The 21,114-nt window shown below is 41.0% G+C and overlaps 1 protein-coding gene across 1 annotated transcript in view; it reads left to right on the top strand.

Moving 5' to 3' along the window:
• Nucleotides 1-21,114, top strand: part of LOC126191105 (fatty acid synthase-like) — a 394,390-nt gene that overhangs the window by 189,438 nt on the left and 183,838 nt on the right. Inside the window, exons 12-13 of the mRNA XM_049931844.1 lie at nucleotides 6,330-6,559; nucleotides 13,265-13,569. Of these exons, the coding sequence (XP_049787801.1) occupies nucleotides 6,330-6,559; nucleotides 13,265-13,569 (535 nt within the window). The remainder of the gene's footprint in view (nucleotides 1-6,329; nucleotides 6,560-13,264; nucleotides 13,570-21,114) is intronic.

Raw genomic sequence — 21,114 nt, 5'->3', positions numbered from 1 at the left:
TGATGTTGAAAGACAGGTGAGGTATGAGCGGCGGCAGATTGAAATTAGGAATTAGCGGAGATTGAGGCCTGGCGGATAGCGAGAAGAGAGGATATGCTGAAGGGCAAGTTCCCATCTCCGGAGTTCTGACAGGTTGGTGTTAGTGGGAAGTATCCAGATAACCCGGACGGTGTAACACTGTGCCAAGATGTGCTGGCCGTGCACCAAGGCATGTTTAGCCACAGGGTGATCCTCATTACCAACAAACACTGTCTGCCTGTGTCCATTCATGCGAATGGACAGTTTGTTGCTGGTCATTCCCACATAGAACGCTTCACAGTGTAGGCAGGTCAGTTGGTAAATCACGTGGGTGCTTTCACACGTGGCTCTGCCTTTGATCGTGTACACCTTCCGGGTTACAGGACTGGAATAGGTGGTGGTGGGAGGGTGCATGGGACAGGTTTTACACCGGGGACGGTTACAGGGGTAGGAGCCAGAGGGTAGGGAAGGTGGTTTGGGGATTTCATAGGGATGAACTAAGAGGTTACGAAGGTTGGGTGGACGGCGGAAAGACACTCTTGGTGGAGTGGGGAGGATTTCATGAAGGATGGATCTCATTTCAGGGCAGGATTTGAGGAAGTCGTATCCCTGCTGGAGAGCCACATTCAGAATCTGATCCAGTCCCGGAAAGTATCCTGTCACAAGTGGGGCACTTTTGGGGTTCTTCTGTGGAGGGTTCCGGGTTTGAGGAGATGAGGAAGTGGCTCTGGTTATTTGCTTCTGTACCAGGTCGGGAGGGTAGTTACGGGATGCAAAAGCTGTTTTCAGGTTGTTGGTGTAATGGTTCAAGGATTCCAGACTGGAGCAGATTCGTTTGCCACGGAGACCTAGGCTGTAGGGAAGGGACCGTTTGATGTGGAATGGGTGGCAGCTGTCATAATGGAGGTACTGTTGCTTGTTGGTAGGTTTGATGTCGACGGACGTGTGAAGCTGGCCATTGGACAGGTGGAGGTCAACGTCAAGGAAAGTGGCATGGGATTTGGAGTAGGACCAGGTGAATCCGATGGAACCAAAGGAGTTGAGGTTGGAGAGGAAATTCTGGAGTTCTTCTTCACTGTGAGACCAGATCATGAAAATGTCATCAATAAATCTGTACCAAACTTTGGGTTGGCAGGCCTGGGTAACCAAGAAGGCTTCCTCTAAGCGACCCATGAATAGGTTGGCGTACGAGGGGGCCATCCTGGTACCCATGGCTGTTCCCTTTAATTGTTGGTATGTCTGGCCTTCAAAAGTGAAGAAGTTGTGGGTCAGGATGAAGCTGGCTAAGATAATGAGGAAAGAGGTTTTAGGTAGGGCGGCAGGTGATCGGCGTGAAAGGAAGTGCTCCATCGCAGCGAGGCCCTGGACATGCGGAATATTTGTGTATAAGGAAGTGGCATCAATGGTTACAAGGATGGTTTCCGGGGGTAACAGACTGGGTAGGGATTCCAGGCGTTCGAGAAAGTGGTTGGTGTCTTTGATGAAGGATGGGAGACTGCATGTAATGGGTTGAAGGTGTTGATCTACGTACGCAGAGATGCGTTCTGTGGGGGCTTGGTAACCAGCTACAATGGGACGGCCGGGATGATTGGGTTTGTGAATTTTGGGAAGAAGGTAGAAGGTAGGGGTGCGGGGTGTTGGTGGGGTCAGGAGGTTGATGGAGTCAGGTGAAAGGTTTTGTAGGGGGGCTAAGGTTCTGAGGATTCCTTGAAGCTCCGCCTGGACATCAGGAATGGGATTACCATGGCAAACTTTGTAAGTGGTGTTGTCTGAAAGCTGACGCAGTCCCTCAGCCACATACTCCCGACGATCAAGTACCACAGTCGTGGAACCCTTGTCCGCCGGAAGAATGACGATGGATTGGTCAGCCTTCAGATCACGCATAGCTTGGGCTTCAGCAGTGGTGATGTTGGGAGTAGGATTAAGGTTTTTTAAGAAGGATTGAGAGGCAAGGCTGGAAGTCAGAAATTCCTGGAAGGTTAGGAGAGGGTGATTTTGAGGAAGAGGAGGTGGGTCCCGCTGTGACGGAGGACGGAACTGTTCCAGGCATGGTTCAATTTGGATAGTATCTTGGGGAGTTGGATCATTAGGAGTAGGATTAGGATCATTTTTCTTCGTGGCAAAGTGATATTTCCAGCAGAGAGTACGGGTGTAGGACAGTAAATCTTTGACAAGGGCTGTTTGGTTAAATCTGGGAGTGGGGCTGAAGGTGAGGCCTTTGGATAGGACAGAGGTTTGCCATGGTAATCCCATTCCTGATGTCCAGGCGGAGCTTCAAGGAATCCTCAGAACCTTAGCCCCCCTACAAAACCTTTCACCTGACTCCATCAACCTCCTGACCCCACCAACACCCCGCACCCCTACCTTCTACCTTCTTCCCAAAATTCACAAACCCAATCATCCCAGCCGTCCCATTGTAGCTGGTTACCAAGCCCCCACAGAACGCATCTCTGCGTACGTAGATCAACACCTTCAACCCATTACATGCAGTCTCCCATCCTTCATCAAAGACACCAACCACTTTCTCGAACGCCTGGAATCCCTACCCAGTCTGTTACCCCCGGAAACCATCCTTGTAACCATTGATGCCACTTCCTTATACACAAATATTCCGCATGTCCAGGGCCTCGCTGCGATGGAGCACTTCCTTTCACGCCGATCACCTGCCGCCCTACCTAAAACCTCTTTCCTCATTACCTTAGCCAGCTTCATCCTGACCCACAACTTCTTCACTTTTGAAGGCCAGACATACCAACAATTAAAGGGAACAGCCATGGGTACCAGGATGGCCCCCTCGTACGCCAACCTATTCATGGGTCGCTTAGAGGAAGCCTTCTTGGTTACCCAGGCCTGCCAACCCAAAGTTTGGTACAGATTTATTGATGACATTTTCATGATCTGGTCTCACAGTGAAGAAGAACTCCAGAATTTCCTCTCCAACCTCAACTCCTTTGGTTCCATCGGATTCACCTGGTCCTACTCCAAATCCCATGCCACTTTCCTTGACGTTGACCTCCACCTGTCCAATGGCCAGCTTCACACGTCCGTCCACATCAAACCTACCAACAAGCAACAGTACCTCCATTATGACAGCTGCCACCCATTCCACATCAAACGGTCCCTTCCCTACAGCCTAGGTCTTCGTGGCAAACGAATCTGCTCCAGTCTGGAATCCTTGAACCATTACACCAACAACCTGAAAACAGCTTTTGCATCCCGTAACTACCCTCCCGACCTGGTACAGAAGCAAATAACCAGAGCCACTTCCTCATCTCCTCAAACCCGGAACCCTCCACAGAAGAACCCCAAAAGTGCCCCACTTGTGACAGGATACTTTCCGGGACTGGATCAGATTCTGAATGTGGCTCTCCAGCAGGGATACGACTTCCTCAAATCCTGCCCTGAAATGAGATCCATCCTTCATGAAATCCTCCCCACTCCACCAAGAGTGTCTTTCCGCCGTCCACCCAACCTTCGTAACCTCTTAGTTCATCCCTATGAAATCCCCAAACCACCTTCCCTACCCTCTGGCTCCTACCCCTGTAACCGTCCCCGGTGTAAAACCTGTCCCATGCACCCTCCCACCACCACCTATTCCAGTCCTGTAACCCGGAAGGTGTACACGATCAAAGGCAGAGCCACGTGTGAAAGCACCCACGTGATTTACCAACTGACCTGCCTACACTGTGAAGCGTTCTATGTGGGAATGACCAGCAACAAACTGTCCATTCGCATGAATGGACACAGGCAGACAGTGTTTGTTGGTAATGAGGATCACCCTGTGGCTAAACATGCCTTGGTGCACGGCCAGCACATCTTGGCACAGTGTTACACCGTCCGGGTTATCTGGATACTTCCCACTAACACCAACCTGTCAGAACTCCGGAGATGGGAACTTGCCCTTCAGCATATCCTCTCTTCTCGCTATCCGCCAGGCCTCAATCTCCGCTAATTCCTAATTTCAATCTGCCGCCGCTCATACCTCACCTGTCTTTCAACATCATCTTTGCCTCTGTACTTCCGTCCCGACTGACATCTCTGCTCAAACTCTTTGCCTTTACAAATGTCTGCTTGTGTCTTGTATGTGTGGATGGATATGTGTGTGTGTGCGAGTGTATACCTGTCCTTTTTTCCCCCTAAGGTAAGTCTTTCCGCTCCCGGGATTGGAATGACTCCTTACCCTCTCCCTTAAAACCCATATCCTATTGTCTTTCCTTCTCCTTCCCTCTTTCCTGACGAGGCAACCGTTGGTTGCGAAAGCTTGATTTTGTGTGTATGTTTGTGTTTGTTTGTGTGTCTATCGACCTGCCAGCACTTTTGTTTGGTAAGTCTCATCATCTTTCTTTTTAAATATATATATATATATATATATATATATATATATATATATATATATCCTGAGACTACACCACTGCATCGCTGTTCCTATTATCACTGTTATCCAGAACACTGCCAAGAATTATAAAATTGTAGTCTGTGTTCTTTAACTGTGTGGTCCATCTGGACTAGAAGGTCCACCTAGATGAGGCAAGTGATGGCATCTTTCTTTGAATAAATTCCTGTAATGCACATGGTTTTTAAGTGACTTAGAAAAAAATGAAGAAAGATCTCCTACAGTTTGTAAAAGTGCTTAAAGTCCTTTTAGAGATATTTCTCTGTAAAACAAAATTTAATAAATGAGCATGGCAGTGATTGAAGAGAGCTTTCATATATTTTGACAAAACTGTACTCTGGAAGCCATTAACATGTCCACTCATTACTGATGCTCCGTATTATGTCTAGCCAACCAACTTCTCTGCAATGACAAATTCATTAACTAAGTGTTCAACATAAGCATATAAACCAGTAGCTGTTCTGTCTGCACTGACATCATTAAAACAAATGAATCTTTCATTCATATTGCCTTCATGAATGTAACACAGCACTGTTGACAGTTGTGACTTACACAATATCTCAGACATTTCATCAAGCATTATGGCTACAAAGTCGGCTGATTTTATTTCTTGTTTCAGAGATTCCTTGACTAACTCAGAAATAGCTTTAGCAGTGTCATTTTGTGCAGATGCAAAAGTTACTCGAAATATTTTAGATGTACTCAAGTGTGCCTCTAACAAGTAGTCATAATTTTTCAAAACATTTAGTAATTGCAGATAATTTCCCTTGTTAATCTGACTCATTACATCCTAAAAATGGGAGCTCTTGTTTAGCTAAATATCACACTGCATCATTGAATCTTTCTGGAATTTCCATGTTCATTTTAACTGGTTTGTTGTACTGGCTAATATTACTGTGATGCAGCTCATTTGGTAGAGTGTGGACTCTGTTCTTCCCAAAAATTTTTAACTACAAAAATGACTGCATGTGAGTTTGGGATTTTGAATGTCTTTGTAAATTTAAATCTGGAAAACTGTGTTGATTCCTTGCTGACTTTTCTCTGGAAAACAGCAAACACAGCCAATAGAAAAGTTTATTTGAATCGGGATGACTTGTCAAACAACCAACACTATCATCCCGCAAAACAGAAAAAGGTCTAGTGTAGCATTCATTTTTGCTCTTATGCTCTGATGTTAGATTAGTTAATGGTAGCTTCAGCCTACCTTTTCTAACTACTTTCATTTTTCCTTTAAGTGACCTAATGGAAAATGGTCTTTCTAGCAAGTGTTTCCCAGCTACATTTACTTTCATTGTCAGATGTTAATTGCAACAAAATCACTAAACAGTATCTCAGTTTTTGAAACACTAAACAGTATTTTAGATGATCACACACATAGCTATGTGGTCAGGTTAAGGATTGTGACATTTTGATAAGTCATATTGAAGTGGTTTTATCACCTCTTTAAGGTGTGTTGCAACAACAGTAAGTAAAAACATTATTCATTATTCATAGAACAATTGAGGTACTACAGAAAATATTGAAACTAAGCATTAAGTAAATGAAAAGGAGAGTGGTAGAAGCAGTGCATTGTGAAAACCAAATTAGACTATTGTATAAAATTGTGCTACAACAAAAATACAATTGGAAGTTCCTAACGTTACGAGTTTCATTGTTTGTGTTCCCATTAACAGGAATAAAACCATTAAACTAAGAAAGTTATGGAAGATTTGTATCAATAATTAAAGACACTGAGTTTTGATCATATTTAAGAATATTATCTCTGCAATAACTGTTTTGTAACTATTAGCTTTCCTGCAATTTATTGTTGTATATGATGGGAGAACATTTAAAGGTTTATTGAACTTTACATATACAATTGTTATTTACTTTCTGAAGATGGAGATAACTTTGTAATTCTTGTATTTCCTTTTACTAGGTTTGGGTTATGAACAGATAAAAGATATTCTTCCTCCAGGAGTTGAAGTAGCATGTCATAATTCTCGTAGTAGCTGCACACTTTCTGGTCCAACAAAAAGTGTTGAAGACTTTGTTGATGTACTGAAGGGAAAAGGCATATTTGCAAAAACTGTGAATGTTGCAAATGTAGCATATCACAGTACATACATCAAACCAGCTGCTCCGCTTCTTCTTAATTATCTAAAAAAGGTAATCATTTAATATGATTATGGTAGTCTTGAGATTTTCCCATCTGATTCACTTCACAAATAGTCAAAATTTGATTCAGTTTAGTTGGTATTGTTGACAAGCAGTACTCACAATTATGTGACTTCATATATGGTAAATTTCTGTTACAAAAATCAAGCTAAACCATTATCTTAGCAAAGTTATCAGGCAGTGATCTTTAGTAAACCTGTTTAAATATTGATATCTTGTACTTTTAAATCTAAGGGTAGCTATCTTAAATGCAACAATTTAGGAAGAGATAGACTGCTACTTACCAAAAAGAGAACAAATTAAGTTGCAGATACACACAGTTAAAAGACACATACACAAAGATTTTGGCAACAGCCTTTATCGCCAAAAAAGAAAGAGAGAGACAGACACTAGTCATACACACAAGTAAGCACACCTCACGCACACGTAACTACCAACTCCAGCAGCTCAGACTTGAGTTGCCGGAGTTGGCAGTCATGTGTGCATGAGGTGTACTAGCTTGAGTGTATGAGCCATGTGTGTCTCTCTGTTTCCCATTCACCATTTATACACACAAGCAAGCACACCTCATGCAGTCATGTGTGCATGAGGTATGCTTGCTTGAGTGTATGTATGATGTGTGTCCCTCCCTGTACAGTAAGTAGTAATTTATCTTTTCCTACATTGTTAATTTTCCTATGTTGAGTTTCCACTGTTTGTTATCTTAAATGCAAAATATTTATGACAACCAGCTTGTAGTAATGGATGTGATGGGATTTTCTTAACCAGATCTGTTAACTAGCTAATGAGATGAATGAAGAAACATTTTTGGACTCAAGGTCTTTTTAATTTTTTTAATGTGTGGGGGTGGGAGGCAGATTTTACCATTAGTACAGCATTATCAAAATTAAGCATTATGATTGAAATGGCTAAATGATATTATTATGAGAGGGGCATGTAACACTATCAAATTACCTGTAAAGGAAGGCTTTGAATTTATTTGTGCTATTAATTCTTACATTAAAACAGAGTTGATTTATCCATTGATATGCTTCCTAATGTTCAGTGAAAGACAGAAACTGTAAAAACAATGGTTTTGTTTGTTATAAAATAACACTTGCTGCTGCCAACCTGGATTTTCTTCTGTTTCTTGCATACTGCATTTTGGGAAATAATTCCCACCCTGTAGTGCATTTTTTGTGTATTACACACAGCTAATCCATTTTCTCCATCCTCCAAGAACTTCGCTTCTACACCAAACAGAAAGATTCAGTATTGTAATACACTTCAGCATTTTTCTGACATTACTTAATTAACACACTACACCTAAAAATGTCTAATAAAATATGTAACTGTGGAAAACATTGGACAGAATTTTATTCTCACTGGTAAGTACTGCAGGAACACTCCTAAGCAGTACCTGTAGTGAAGTAGTACCTGCAAAAAGGCTCACAAATCTCCCTCAGATCTTGATAAGATTTAAATGTGGTGCAGAGATAGTCAGCTTGCTTTAAAAGGATGGGAATGTAAAATAATGCACATCACAAAATGCAGAAAAGTGGTATCCTGTGACACCTGTTGTGATTCATTGATATTATATTCAATCAGTTATCTCACACAAATAACTCAATATAGCAATTTGTATGTATATGACTTGGAATGGTCAGATAGGCTCAATTATAGATAAAGCAGATGGAAAATTGGAAAAATACAGTCATTCTACAACGTGGGAATTATATTCCTCACTGAACACATCAGGTGGATACCATGGGTTTGCTGGATGTGTAGGGTAAAATGGGCAGGTAAAGCATGGCAACATTGTAACGAAAGATGTCCGAGTAGTAGACTGTTCCTTTATTGGAATGTTAACAGGCACAAATACTTACAGAGCATATTTACAAATGTAAGTTGCCACAAATACGTTTATGAGCAAAAACTCTCATTCAAGATGGTATGGTAATCCCCACCACTTATGAAGGAATTATGTAGGCACTTATGAAGGCCACCACTTATGTTGGGTGCCCACCATGAGAAATTGGTGTACATATGTGGGAAATTGGTGTACACATTTCTTTTGAGACAACATGAGAAATGTTTTGGAAGTATAGTAAATTGGGCCAATACAACACAGTGACCAAGACAATAAGCAAATACAAATAAATGAACTTGGAGAAGTCATAAGTGTATCTAATCTAACCCAGTGATCAAAGCAGAATACAATGTATAAGTAAATGGAGTTTAGGTACTATAAGTGAAGTGAATCTAGCTGTGACTAAAGCAACTACAAAGTACAAATAAATCAACTTCAGGTGATGTAGGTGAAGCTAATCTAACACAGTTGGGGATTTCAGTCTTTAACAGTGGCACATGTGACACCATGGTGGTTTGTGCATAGTTCACAGAAAGAGGTTGGAACTTGCCACACTGACTATAATTTAATGGGCATCACAAAGCAGATATTGCACACTCAGGACATGAGACCATAAGGTGGGTGTTGAATAATGTTTCTCTGAAGTATGGTATCAGTCTCACCAATTAGTTCTCCACAGGTCCTGCAATGCTCTTTGCTTTATAGATACACACAACTGACTCACAATTGATTTGTTCATTGTTTGTGGTCCTGTCTGATAGCACTGCTTCAAGCTGTTAAATTCTGATAATGGAATAACTTGAACATAAAATTAACACCAAAGGATATGAAATCAGTGCACTCCTCATGTGGACAGCTCAGTGTTAGTGCGGGAAGTACTGGGAATTGGACACACAAAACCCCATGCACTGCAGCGAAGAAGCACATGACAGAGAAAATTCTTGTCCTCAGATGCATACAATTTGCAGTGTGGTTGTTTGCCAGGTGATGCGTCATTTGCTACAGCAAGAGGTCATCTCTGAGAGCAGATGGGTGATGGACATGAATGTGCAGTAGTTTGGCACCACAAAGATTTCCTCCGTGAGTAGGAGAGGGCATATTTTGGTACGCAGAGGCTGCTCCTGGTGGTGATCGGTGGACTGCTGCAAGCAGTGGTGCAGTGTTGTCAAGAAAGCAGTGTGAGGGTGGGGGGTGTGTATGCTTCATGATGGAGGTGAGCTCATTAATTTTGCCAGTCGTGCAGGTTATGAGCTGCACTATGTCCATGGAAGGTTTGTGGGTTGTGGAGCATATGGGTTCTGGTAAGGGCTGTATGTGTGGGAGACCACGTGAAGGGCCATCACGATGCTGCACGGCGACAACGATGGTGTGGGTTTCACGGGTCTTGAAGACCATGTCCAGCAAGACAGCTGCTGTGTCAGTGTTTCTTTAGCTGTGTGTCGCTAATACTGTATGGACTGTGATAGGTAGACACACAAGCCAATTCACGAGTAACAGCATTTCGGGACGGATCATAGGCTCGGAAAGTGCGCAGTGGTGCTGGAGGAGCCTTGGGGGCTGCATGTTCCAATGAAAATAATGAAATTATGGGCAGCATTTCTGATGTGGCCACTGTGCTATGAGCTGGTCTTTTAGGGTATTGAATTTGCTAGACTGTGGCAGACTTGTGACAATGTTGCAGGCATCCACAATGACCAAAAACTTGAGCTGCACAACTGTTAATATGAGTGGCATGGGGTTGCTGGTAATTGAGGATCTTATGAATGTTGCCTCCTTGGAAGCAAACCACAGCCAGAGTTGCAGAAGTTAAAAGGTGGTAGGTGGATGCGGTGCTGGCCAGTTATGGGGTTGGAGGGGATGACGGTCTCTACAAGCTGCAAACAGTTGCTGAGGAAAGGATGAAACCTGGAAATATGTGCTTGTAGATCAGGGGGACAGGGGATTTAGTTTCTGGCTGGTAGCAGCAAGCCCGGGTCAGACTCAACTTCACTTGCTGTATTAACTCTGAAATGGTGCAGTAGTGTGCTGTACCCGCCAGGTTACCGGAGAGCGCTAATGCGCTACTTCCTGGACTCAGGTAGGCGCGCCGGCCCCGGATCAAATCCGCCTGTCGGATTAACGAAGAGGGATGGTGTGCTGGCCAGCTTGCATGTGGTTTTTAGGCAGTTTTCCACATCCCTATAGGTGAATATTGGGCTGGTCCCCACATTCCGCCTCAGTTACGAGACTCACAGCCATTTGAAACACATCCACACTTTACCATGATTTACACTAGACGCAGACAGATGGGGTACTCTGATTCCGTCCTGGGGGGTACGGGGTGACGGCAGGAAGGGCATCCGGCCACCCCTTCAAATTAACATGCCAAATCCGATTTAACCACGCCCACCCCACGCAAAATGCGGGACAAAGGTGCAAGTGATAGAATAGCGATAGAATAGGTGGAGTAGTGTGCTGTGCTACACATGTGGCCTGGTGTGGTGAGTGCTAGCTGGATGGTGGTGGGAATGTGTCATAAGTAGCCACTTAGTTTACCCAGCTGTGCTGTAGAGCTTGGTATGGGAGGGAGGGGTGCTTTGGCTAGGGTCACCAATGTGGGAATTATGTTCCTAACTGAACACGACAGGCAGAGACCAAGTATTTGCTAGGTGTGGATAAAGCATGAGAGCAATGTAAAAAATATGTCTGAATAGTAAACTTTTCCTTTATGGGAACATTAACAATCACAATTAATTGCAGAATGTATCTACATATGTAATTTAACCATAAAAATGTGTATGAATAAAAGCTCTCAATTAATCATTCCAGTGACCCCCACCACTCATGAAGGTTTTATGAGTTCACATGATGGGTGTCCACCGTAAATGTGTAGGGAATTAGTTTACACAGTTCTTTAAGACAACTTGAGAAACATTGTTAATGTTCTTGAAGTATGGCAAATTGGGCTAATCTAACACAGTGATCAAGGAAATAAGAGAACATGGATGTACGATAAGGGTATCTAATCTAACTCAATAATCAAAGCAAAATGCAACTTACAAATAAATGAAGGCAAAGTACTGAAAGTGAGACTAATCTAGCACACTGACCAAAGCAACTACAAAATACAAATAAATGAACTTTAGGTACCATAGGTGGAGCTAATCCAACAGTTGCGAATTTCAGTCTTTGTCATCCACCTGTGTGGTGCCACAATGATTTGGATATTGTTCACAAAAAGACAGTTTGATCTACAGTTGCTGTAATTTAAAGGACTCCGTGGAGCAGATACTCTGCATTCATATGGGTGCTGAATAATGTTTCCCTGATATATGGTATCAATCTCACCTGCTAGTTCTCCATAGTTGTCATAGGAGCTTGCAATGGTCTTTGCTTTGGAGACACACATAGCTGACTCACCATTGATGTCTTCATTGGTCATGCATCTATCTGGTAGAATTATGGCAAGCTGTTAAGTTCTGATAATAAAAAAAAAAAAACTTAACACTGAAAGAACATCAAATCACCGTGCTCATGTGGACAGATCGACATCAGTGCAGGAGTTGTGGACACTCACTGTTGCAAGCTTTAGGGAAAATCCACACATTGTGGCAAAGTGGTGCATGTTAGAGAAAACTCTTGTCCTTGGTTGCATGCAGTTTGTGATGCTGTCTCCTACAGTGTGAGGTTGTTTGCTAGAGGAGATGGGTGGCAGGCACGAACACATAGTAATGTGTTGCCTCTGTACAGAGGAGACTGCATGCAAAATACTTATGTGTCCTATATTAAAATGCTGATCAAGTGTGTGGGGCTTATGGTAAATAAGATTTATTCTTTTTTCTGTCACCTAGCCTTATGCCATAGGTTCACAGAGTCAGCATGCTATTCTGGATTTGGCAATGTTAGAGGTAGAGGGTGGCCAGATACTCTTCCTGTCACGACCGCTTCTTCTTCGGGATATAATCTGTATACCTCACTTGTCTGCATTTATTGTTATCTCAAGTGCCAACATGAGAGTATTTTTGAAGTGTTTGCAAATCATGTAACTGAAGCCAGACAAGGTGCCAGCTCTTATTCATTGCGCAAGTGGAAACTTTCCCTGCAATTCATCTTACGTTCCCGTAACCCTCCTGGCCTCAACCTTCGTTAGACGCTGTCCTCACCCATCCAGCCCCCTCCTTGTTCCCATTCCAGCACTACACAGCCGTCATTTCACCACCACACCCAGTCTTTTACTTTCTTTTTAATTTTATTTTTCTCCTTTCTGCTACTTACCCCCTACCCCCTCCACACCTTCTCTCCTACCCTCTGTTTAAACTGCAACACTTCACTGTCTGCCACTCCCACCATACTATCCCTCCCCCTCCCAACCCCAGCCTCCTCCTTGCCCCCACCCAGTCGTCACTCCCATCATGCACTTGTGCTTATGCTTGCAGTGTAGTTTCAGCTCTCTGAGACTGCAGACGTGTGTGCAAGTTGCACGTTCGTGAGTGTGAATGTGCATGTGTTTATGTGTGTCTACTGCTGACAAAGGCCTTAATGGCCAAAAGCTATGACTGTGTGAGTCTTTTTATTGTGCCTATCATGACTCAGCATCTCCGCTGTATGGTGAGTAGTGACTTTCCTTCTCTCGTATTGTTACATTCCATCCTAGATTTTCCATTGTTTGATTATTGTAGGAATGTATTTTTATGCTTTTAGGTACATGCTTGTCACAACTAAGGATGAACAGACAGAAGCTATACAGTGTGAATGAACACTAGAATAAACATTTTTTTAATGCATAAATTAGAGAGATGAGATTTTGAGTGTTTAAAAGTTCTTTAGTTATTTCATTGTGCTTAATAATAGTTTGTGTTTGTTTACAGGTCATTCCAGATCCAAAGCCAAGATCATCAAAATGGATTTGCACATCAATGCTACAAAAAGACTGGGACTCTGATTTGGCAAAAACAGTGTCAGCAGAATACTTAACAAACAATCTATTGAGCTATGTTTATTTTGAAGAAGGAAGTGCCCATATACCAAAGAATGCCATATGTATTGAAATAGCTCCCCATGGTCTCTTACAAGGTATTCTGCGCAAATCCCTTAGTCCAGATTGTACTAATATTTCTCTCACAAGGCGACAAGAAAAGCAAGGCGTGGAATACCTTCTTTCAGCAATTGGCAAGTACGTTGAAATATGTTTTATTTTTTTTTTTTTTTAAAGAGTGATATTCAGTACTGCTTTATTTTGTGTTAATGTCAGTAGCTTGTTAACTATATCTTATACACTACTTTAAATAACAAAGAAACAGAGAATTAACAAGGCAAATGTAACCAGTTCTATTAACAAAAAAATAATGTCAATTAGCATCCTAATATAGACATTTGGTATGACATTTTCTTTTGATTACACATCCCTCAAGAAAAGTGAAAAAAAAAGAAGGCTTGTTTCATCAAAAACGAAAATGTAACCCATTAGAAGGAGGTGCAAACAAATATGTGTGCCACCTGGATTGCAGAGCCAATGTTATCTTCCATATACAAGTATCTACCACACTGTAATTTTTTTATGTAATAGGGTGCATTGTCGAGATACTTACAGCACTGTGAAATCAGTTGGTATAAAAATTCTACCATTGTACAAATTTGATCTCCTGTGGTGATAACCAGCTTAGAGACAATTTCTTTCATTTCATCCCAACCATGACTAGATTTTCATTTGAAAATTTTGTTAACTTTAATCACTACAACCATTTCTAAAAATTTTAAGTATTTTTTCATCCAGTGAAATTACAAGCACTGTAGTAATATTACTGGCATGGTTAAGAATGTGGAATGAGACTGATTAGAAAGTGAAAGGATAAAACACGAACTAGTAAGTATCTGTTGTGCTGTGGCAGCCTTCAATGCATGGGCTATTTTAAAAGTATGTTGATTATGGAATGGTGGAGGAGAAGTCAGAGGCTACCGTATTTACTCGAATCTAAGCAGCACTTTTTTTCCGGTTTTTGTAATCCAAAAAACAGGAATCGAGTGCAAAGTAAGCGGAAGTTCTGAAAAATGTTGGTAGGTGCCGCCACAACTAACTTCTGCCATCAAATATATGTAGCGCTACACAGGCATGCTTTGCAAGCACAAAGATAAATACTGGCGCCAAAACCTCTGCATCAGTAAATAAATTAAAAAAAGGTGGAAGACGAGCTTTTTTTCTCCGCCCCGAGTTTCGACTACTGCATTTTCATACATTATCCAACGAAGTAAATACAAATTCCGTATTGTTCATCTTCGAATGTAACAGCATTTCAATGGGCTACGAAAATCCGACTGGCAAGACTGGGATGTTTGTCAATATGGCCAACTCTACGTTCTGAATTTTTTCCTACCTGTGAGAAGAGATGGTTGCTAATAGGAACTTTTATGAATTGTGAATCACATGCAGTATTCTCTTCACCATAAGATTAATATGAATATAAACATTTTGCCATGTAGTCTTTCGTGTTTGCTGCTATGTCATTTAAATCCTGTCCGCCTAATAAACTACAAAACTAGTGTGAGACAACAGCAAACACGGAAGAATATACATACCATGTCATGTTTATATTCGTATTATTCTTATGCCTAATAGTGATACAGTCAGAAGCGAAGCACGGCACTTGACTAGATTTTTAAATCTAAGATGACTCTAATTTCTGTGCAGAATGTAATGTACTAAAGAGGCGTCTGCAAAGATTTTCAAACGGAGAAAAATTTTCGCTAAACTCTCGTTCAGAACATCATCTGTCATACGCAGTCTATTACTTGGTTCTTGTCGATCATTATCAAAGAAAGCAGCAGTGTAACTAACAACAAATAGCAGTCTCTTGCTATTGTTTCGCTAATGTGATGATTCTTCTCTCTCTCTCTCTCTCTCTCTCTCTTGCGGCGGTAGCGCGCACACAAAAGCAAGCCATGCCGCGAGTGGCGATAGACCGTAAACACTCATTATCAGAATGCGACAAACAATGCAGGACACAGTACAGTAATGCATTTTCAGCTTAGAGTGATGTAAACACCTATAACAAAGAGAACGGCACTTGTCAGATCAAAGAAAAATAAGCAATCAATTCAAACCAGACGAAGCGCGTGAAAAAGGAAGGGTACCTGTATAAATGCGGACGGAGCGCCTGACGCATAGCAATGGCTACGTGGTAAAGCTTAACTGCTAAGCTTACGACTCGAACCAAACTACTGTAGCTGTATCGTCATTCATTCGATCTAAATTGTGTCTCATATTACAATGGACCAGCTTTGTTTTGATTTGGAGGTGCGGCCTAAAACTTTTCTCTCCACTTGAATTTCGAGTCTCAAATTTCAGGTGCGGCTTAGATTCGGGAAAATTTTTTTTCCTTGATTTCAAGTATCATTTTTCAGGTGCGGCTTAGATTCGAGTGCGACTTAGATTCGAGTAAATACGGTATACCATTCTCACAACACAAATGTGTTACAGTGAATAGCAGGTGGTAGGGAAGGGGTGTTAGTGAGAGGTTTCTCCTTCATAGATAAAGATGGGAGGGATTGGGAAAGATTCACAACAGACAGAATAAATTCCCTGCCTGAGACATTGCAGCATTTCAAAAGAAGACCAAATCTAAGAGGTAATGGTAGACAGATGTAATGTGATCAAAGAGTGATTTGTTATGGTGTAACACATGTTTATTAGTGTTATATAATATCTCAGTTGAATGACCTTGAAACCGGAATATGTGAGGACAGACACAATACACAAACTACTTAAAATTACTAAGAAAAGATATTAAAAAATTTAGAGAGCTCCGAAAAGATAGAGGAAGAAAGACAGATATGTGGGGAAAAAACCTGGCAACTGGAAAGGAAAGCAACCATAAGAATGTGTGGATTTACTTTCTTTATAGAATAAAAAAGACCCAGACTGCTTTCATGTTATCACACTATTTTTGACAGAATGTGAATATTTCAAAAAGAACTTATGTTCTGCAAGATCAAAAAACCACTGAAAAGATATCACCTTTTTGCTGATGATCCCTCTGATTACTGGTGTCAGAGAGGCATCTTTCTCAGGTCAGAATCTGGATTCAGGCACCCTGTTATGAGAGAAGTTAACTTATCAGAAGAACACCACAGAATGTTTGACAGTTCATAAAAAAGTAAGGTTAGCTTATTTCATCAGAATATTAGTGATCTTGTCTATCTAGAAATTTTAGAGAGCTCTCAGAAGATGGACTTCCTATGCTTATCTGAGCACCACATAACCACAAGGTCAGCAAAGTTAAATATAAAAGATTACACTCTACCATCTGACTAATGTAGAACTAGTATGGAAAAAGAAAGAGTTGTTACATATAGCTGGCTGCTGTGGCTGAGTGGTTCTAGGCACTTCAGTCTGGAGCCGCGCTGCTACTACGGTCACAGGTTCGAATCCTGCCTCGGGCATGGATGTGTGTGATGTCCGTAGGTTAGTTAGGTTTAAGTAGCTCTAAGTCTAGTGGACTGATGACCTCAGATGTTAAGTCCCATTGTGCTTAGAGCCATTTGAACCATTTTTTGTTACATATATTTTGACGGAACCTAAGTTCAAAAACACTGACACGAGTAGTTTTTTTTAGTGATCAGCACACAGAAATGTGTGTATGTGAATTAATACTGAAAAATAGTTTGTTTTCAATTGTAACTGTATACAGATCACCTTGGGGAAATTTCAAACTATTTATGAGGAACTGCGATTCATTACTATGCTACGTGTCAGATGGCAGCACGCAGTTAATAATCTGTGATGATTTCAGTTTACATTTTCTAAAAAGACTCTGATAGGAAAAATGATCTGGAAACCTTATATGGAGCCTACAATGTGATCTCAGCAATTAACTTTCTAACATGGGTGAATAAAGAAAGTAGGACTCCATTGGAAGTCCCCTGCAGAAATTTTGAGCCATGAGGTCTCTATAGCTGTCCACACCTGCAAAAATGTTGCTAGTGGAGTATTTTGTGCATGAACTGACCTCTGAATTTAATTCCATAAATATTCAATGGGATACATAAGAATGTTCTCCAAACTGATTGCAAATAGTTATGGCCCAGTGACATGGTGCATTGTCTTCCATAAAAATTCCATCATTGTATGCCTGCAAACGATCTACAAGGAGCCAAACATAATGATTTCCAATCAGTGGTCAGTTCAGTTGGACCAGAGGATTCAGTCCATACCATGTAAACACACCCCACACCATTATGGACCCACCACCAGCTTGCACAGTTCCTTGTTGTCATCTTAGGTCCATGGCTTTGTGGAGTTTGTGCCACACTCAAACCTTCTATCAGCTCTCACCAACTAATATTAGGACTCATCTGATCAGGCCACAGTTTTCCAGTCATCTAGGGACCAACTATTATGGTCATGAGCTCAGGAGAGGCACTGCAGGCGATATGATGTTGTTAGCAAAGGCACTCACATTTTGCCACACTGCCCTAATGAATTTATTAGGATGTGGTAACAAGTTACAATATGTGTCCAGTGTGGTCTCCTGACTCAGCAACATGCTGCATCTGTAACACAACATAATCAACAGTTGCTTGCTACGTATCCAGTGTAATGAAAGCTATATGGCATTGTGTGCTATTATTCAGATCAGGAGGAGTCCAGATATATCCCTGACAGAGGTGATCTTTCAGCATCCCCACAACCAGAAGTCACATGGATAAGTCATGGGATCTGGAAGGTCACACACCTTGAAACTGGTTAGTGATGATAAAATTGTTACTGAAGGTTTCTTGAAGCGGATCTTTCAGCTGGAAAGACCGACTTATCATGTCAAATGGTTCAAATGGCTCTGACCACTATGGGACTTAACTTCTAAGGTCATCAGTCCCCTAGAACTTAGAACTACTTAAACCTAACTGACCTAAAGACATCACACAAATCCATGCCCGAGGCAGGATTCGAACCTGCAACCGTAGCAGTCGCGCCGTTCCAGACTGTAGCGTCTAGAACCGCACGGCCACCCCGGCGTTCCATGTCACTCAATCTTGCATGAAAATAGTGTTGTGGAAACAGTTGCGTTCTTGCAAAGCTGGAATTACATTTTGTACAAGGAGGTCCTTATAATGTCCTGATATCACTGTACACATAACAGGTTAACAATATGTCGTCTCCTCAAAGAAAAATGGAACAAGAATGAAGTTGCTTGTGAAACCACACCAGACAGTCACAGAAGCTGAGTGCAATGGATTTTCCTGGGCAACATGTTATGAAGTAGAATCCCCTAAGTGACAGTTCTGTGCATTCATAGCACCATGCAGTGTAAAATGTGCCTCAACTATCCAAAGAATCTTCCCCCAATTGTACGTCATCCATTCCGAGGCATGCCAAAAGCAACGTTCTTCATTTGGTGCACATTCTGAATCTTGTAGGAATACCAGTGTAAAATTTAATGCAAAGTGTTTTGATAGGTTGATCAGGGGAGGGAGAATTGCTATGACACAGCTTGAGCACTGGCTGCAGAATTTAAGGCATGTACTGTGTGGTCAGCTGTAGCTACAGCAACTTCATCAACAACTCCCATGGGAATGGGCCACCTCCTTCTCTCTGCTGCATCACCTAATTCACCCGTTTCTTCAAATTTTGCGATCATATTCTTTAGCCCATTCATTAACATGGGGCCTCTGTGCAGCTGTTTCGGTCAGTGATATTCCCACAATACAGCACTACTGTTGCTGCCTGCTGATAAAACAAATTTACCAGCAGTACGTGGTCTGTCTTCTCAGTAGCAATTGTGTTTCATACAGAAAGCTTTAATCCTCTTAACACTTTACTCCTACAGTAACTTCACAAAAGAAGTCCACACACTTTGTCAAGTGAAAAATAGCATATTGATGTCAAAACAGGAAACATTTCACATTCTCGCTGCACGCAGAGCCATAATTTCACCTGGTGGCAGAAAGTGGAACTATTATTTTTTACAGCATATTCCATGAGCACACTGACTAATCAACATACCTATGGTGTTTCTGCATCTTGTGATGTATACAGCCCCCACTGCAGCACTTGGAACACCATCAGTTAATTATTATACCCAGCTGGTATCCTGAGAAAGGAAAAAGGAATCTGTTGACAGGAACAAATAGAGATCCTGCAGTAGTTGCACACCACAAAAACTTGCCAAATTGTTAAGTAAAGGTATTAAAAAATCAAAGACCATGCTCATTATGTCGGAAAACAGTAATTCGTTTGGTACCAAATGAGAAAGCGCTGGTATGTTGATAGAATAAAAACCACACAAATACACACACAAATTTTCAAGCTTTCACAACCCATGGTTGATTTGATTTGGTCTGATCTTATTTGATTTGATTTGACTAGTAGGAAATCATATATGGGGTTCCCCAAGGCTCAATCTTAGGTCTGCTATTTTCCCTCATATATGTAAACGATCTTCTGTCTAATAAGCAACAGATAGAATCAGTTCTTTTTTGCGGGTGGCACTAATATTGTAATCAGTCCTACCATATATACAGCAGCAGAAGAAAGGGTAAACAATATTTTCATGACTGGTTTTCTGAAAATGGCATCACTCTCAGTTTTAAAAAGATGCAACATAATCAGCTCTATGACATCTAGAGCTTCTACAACACTCTTGAGTGTAACACATGGTGAGGAAATAATAACTAGTGTGGAAACTTCAAAATTTTGTGTGTCCATACTGATGAGAATTTAAACTGGAAAAAGCACATTTTGAAACACCTAAGGCAACTAAGCCCAACAACATTTGCACTTATAATTGTTACAGATCTTGGCTGAAGACAAATCAGTAAGTTAAAATATTTTGCATATTTTCATTCAGTAATGTCATATGGAATAATGTTGTGCTGTAATTCATCTTTAAGAAAGAAAGTCATCATTGCTCAAAAACAAATTGTAAGAATAACCTACCATCATCTTGTTGACATCTGTTTAAGGATTTGAGCATTTTGACTACTACTTCACAGTGTATTTATTTGCTCATCAGGTTTGTTGTAAATAATCCTCTGCAGTTCACAATGAATGATGATATACATAATTGCAACACCACAAGGAAAAATTAGTTTCATCACTTCACATTTAGGTTGCCTTTAGCACAAAAAGAGGAGCACAATGCTGCAACTAAATCTTTTGATCACTTACACAGAGATATGAAATGTCTGACAGACAGAAAAGTAAAACTTGAAAACAAACTGAAAAGGTATCTCCCTAAAAACTCCTTCTGTAGATGAATTTCTATTATTGTAATGTGTAAAAGGTGGTGGGTAGGAACTGCTAAATAGTGATAATAATAATAATAATAATAAGACCACAACCTAGCTTATAAATGTTTAGCATGCATCCATATATACAAAATAATTTGTGTTTTGAATGTAAGATTACTTGTTTCATATTGTTACAATTTATGTTGCATGTGATCCACAGAACATGAAACTGCCTAACTAATATCCAAGGAGTGTAATCAAAGACTGGAACTGACACATCTACTGATATATAGCTGCTTAAGGGAACTAATTTGGAAAGGATAACTTTAAAGTAAAAATGATAATGATATCTTTTAAAAAATTAAGGTTCATATCTTTTCCTCTGTACAGTTCCCATTGTGAAACAAGAAAGTGCCTAGATGTACAGTGTATTCAAAAGAAATTTTACCTAATTTCTATGAACCTAAATTTAAATGCCAAATGTTAGCCCTTGTGT

This window comes from Schistocerca cancellata, chromosome 6, assembly GCF_023864275.1.
Source record: "Schistocerca cancellata isolate TAMUIC-IGC-003103 chromosome 6, iqSchCanc2.1, whole genome shotgun sequence".
NCBI classification, from domain to species: domain Eukaryota; kingdom Metazoa; phylum Arthropoda; class Insecta; order Orthoptera; family Acrididae; genus Schistocerca; species Schistocerca cancellata.
This window is presented reverse-complemented; position numbering and strand designations above follow the sequence as displayed.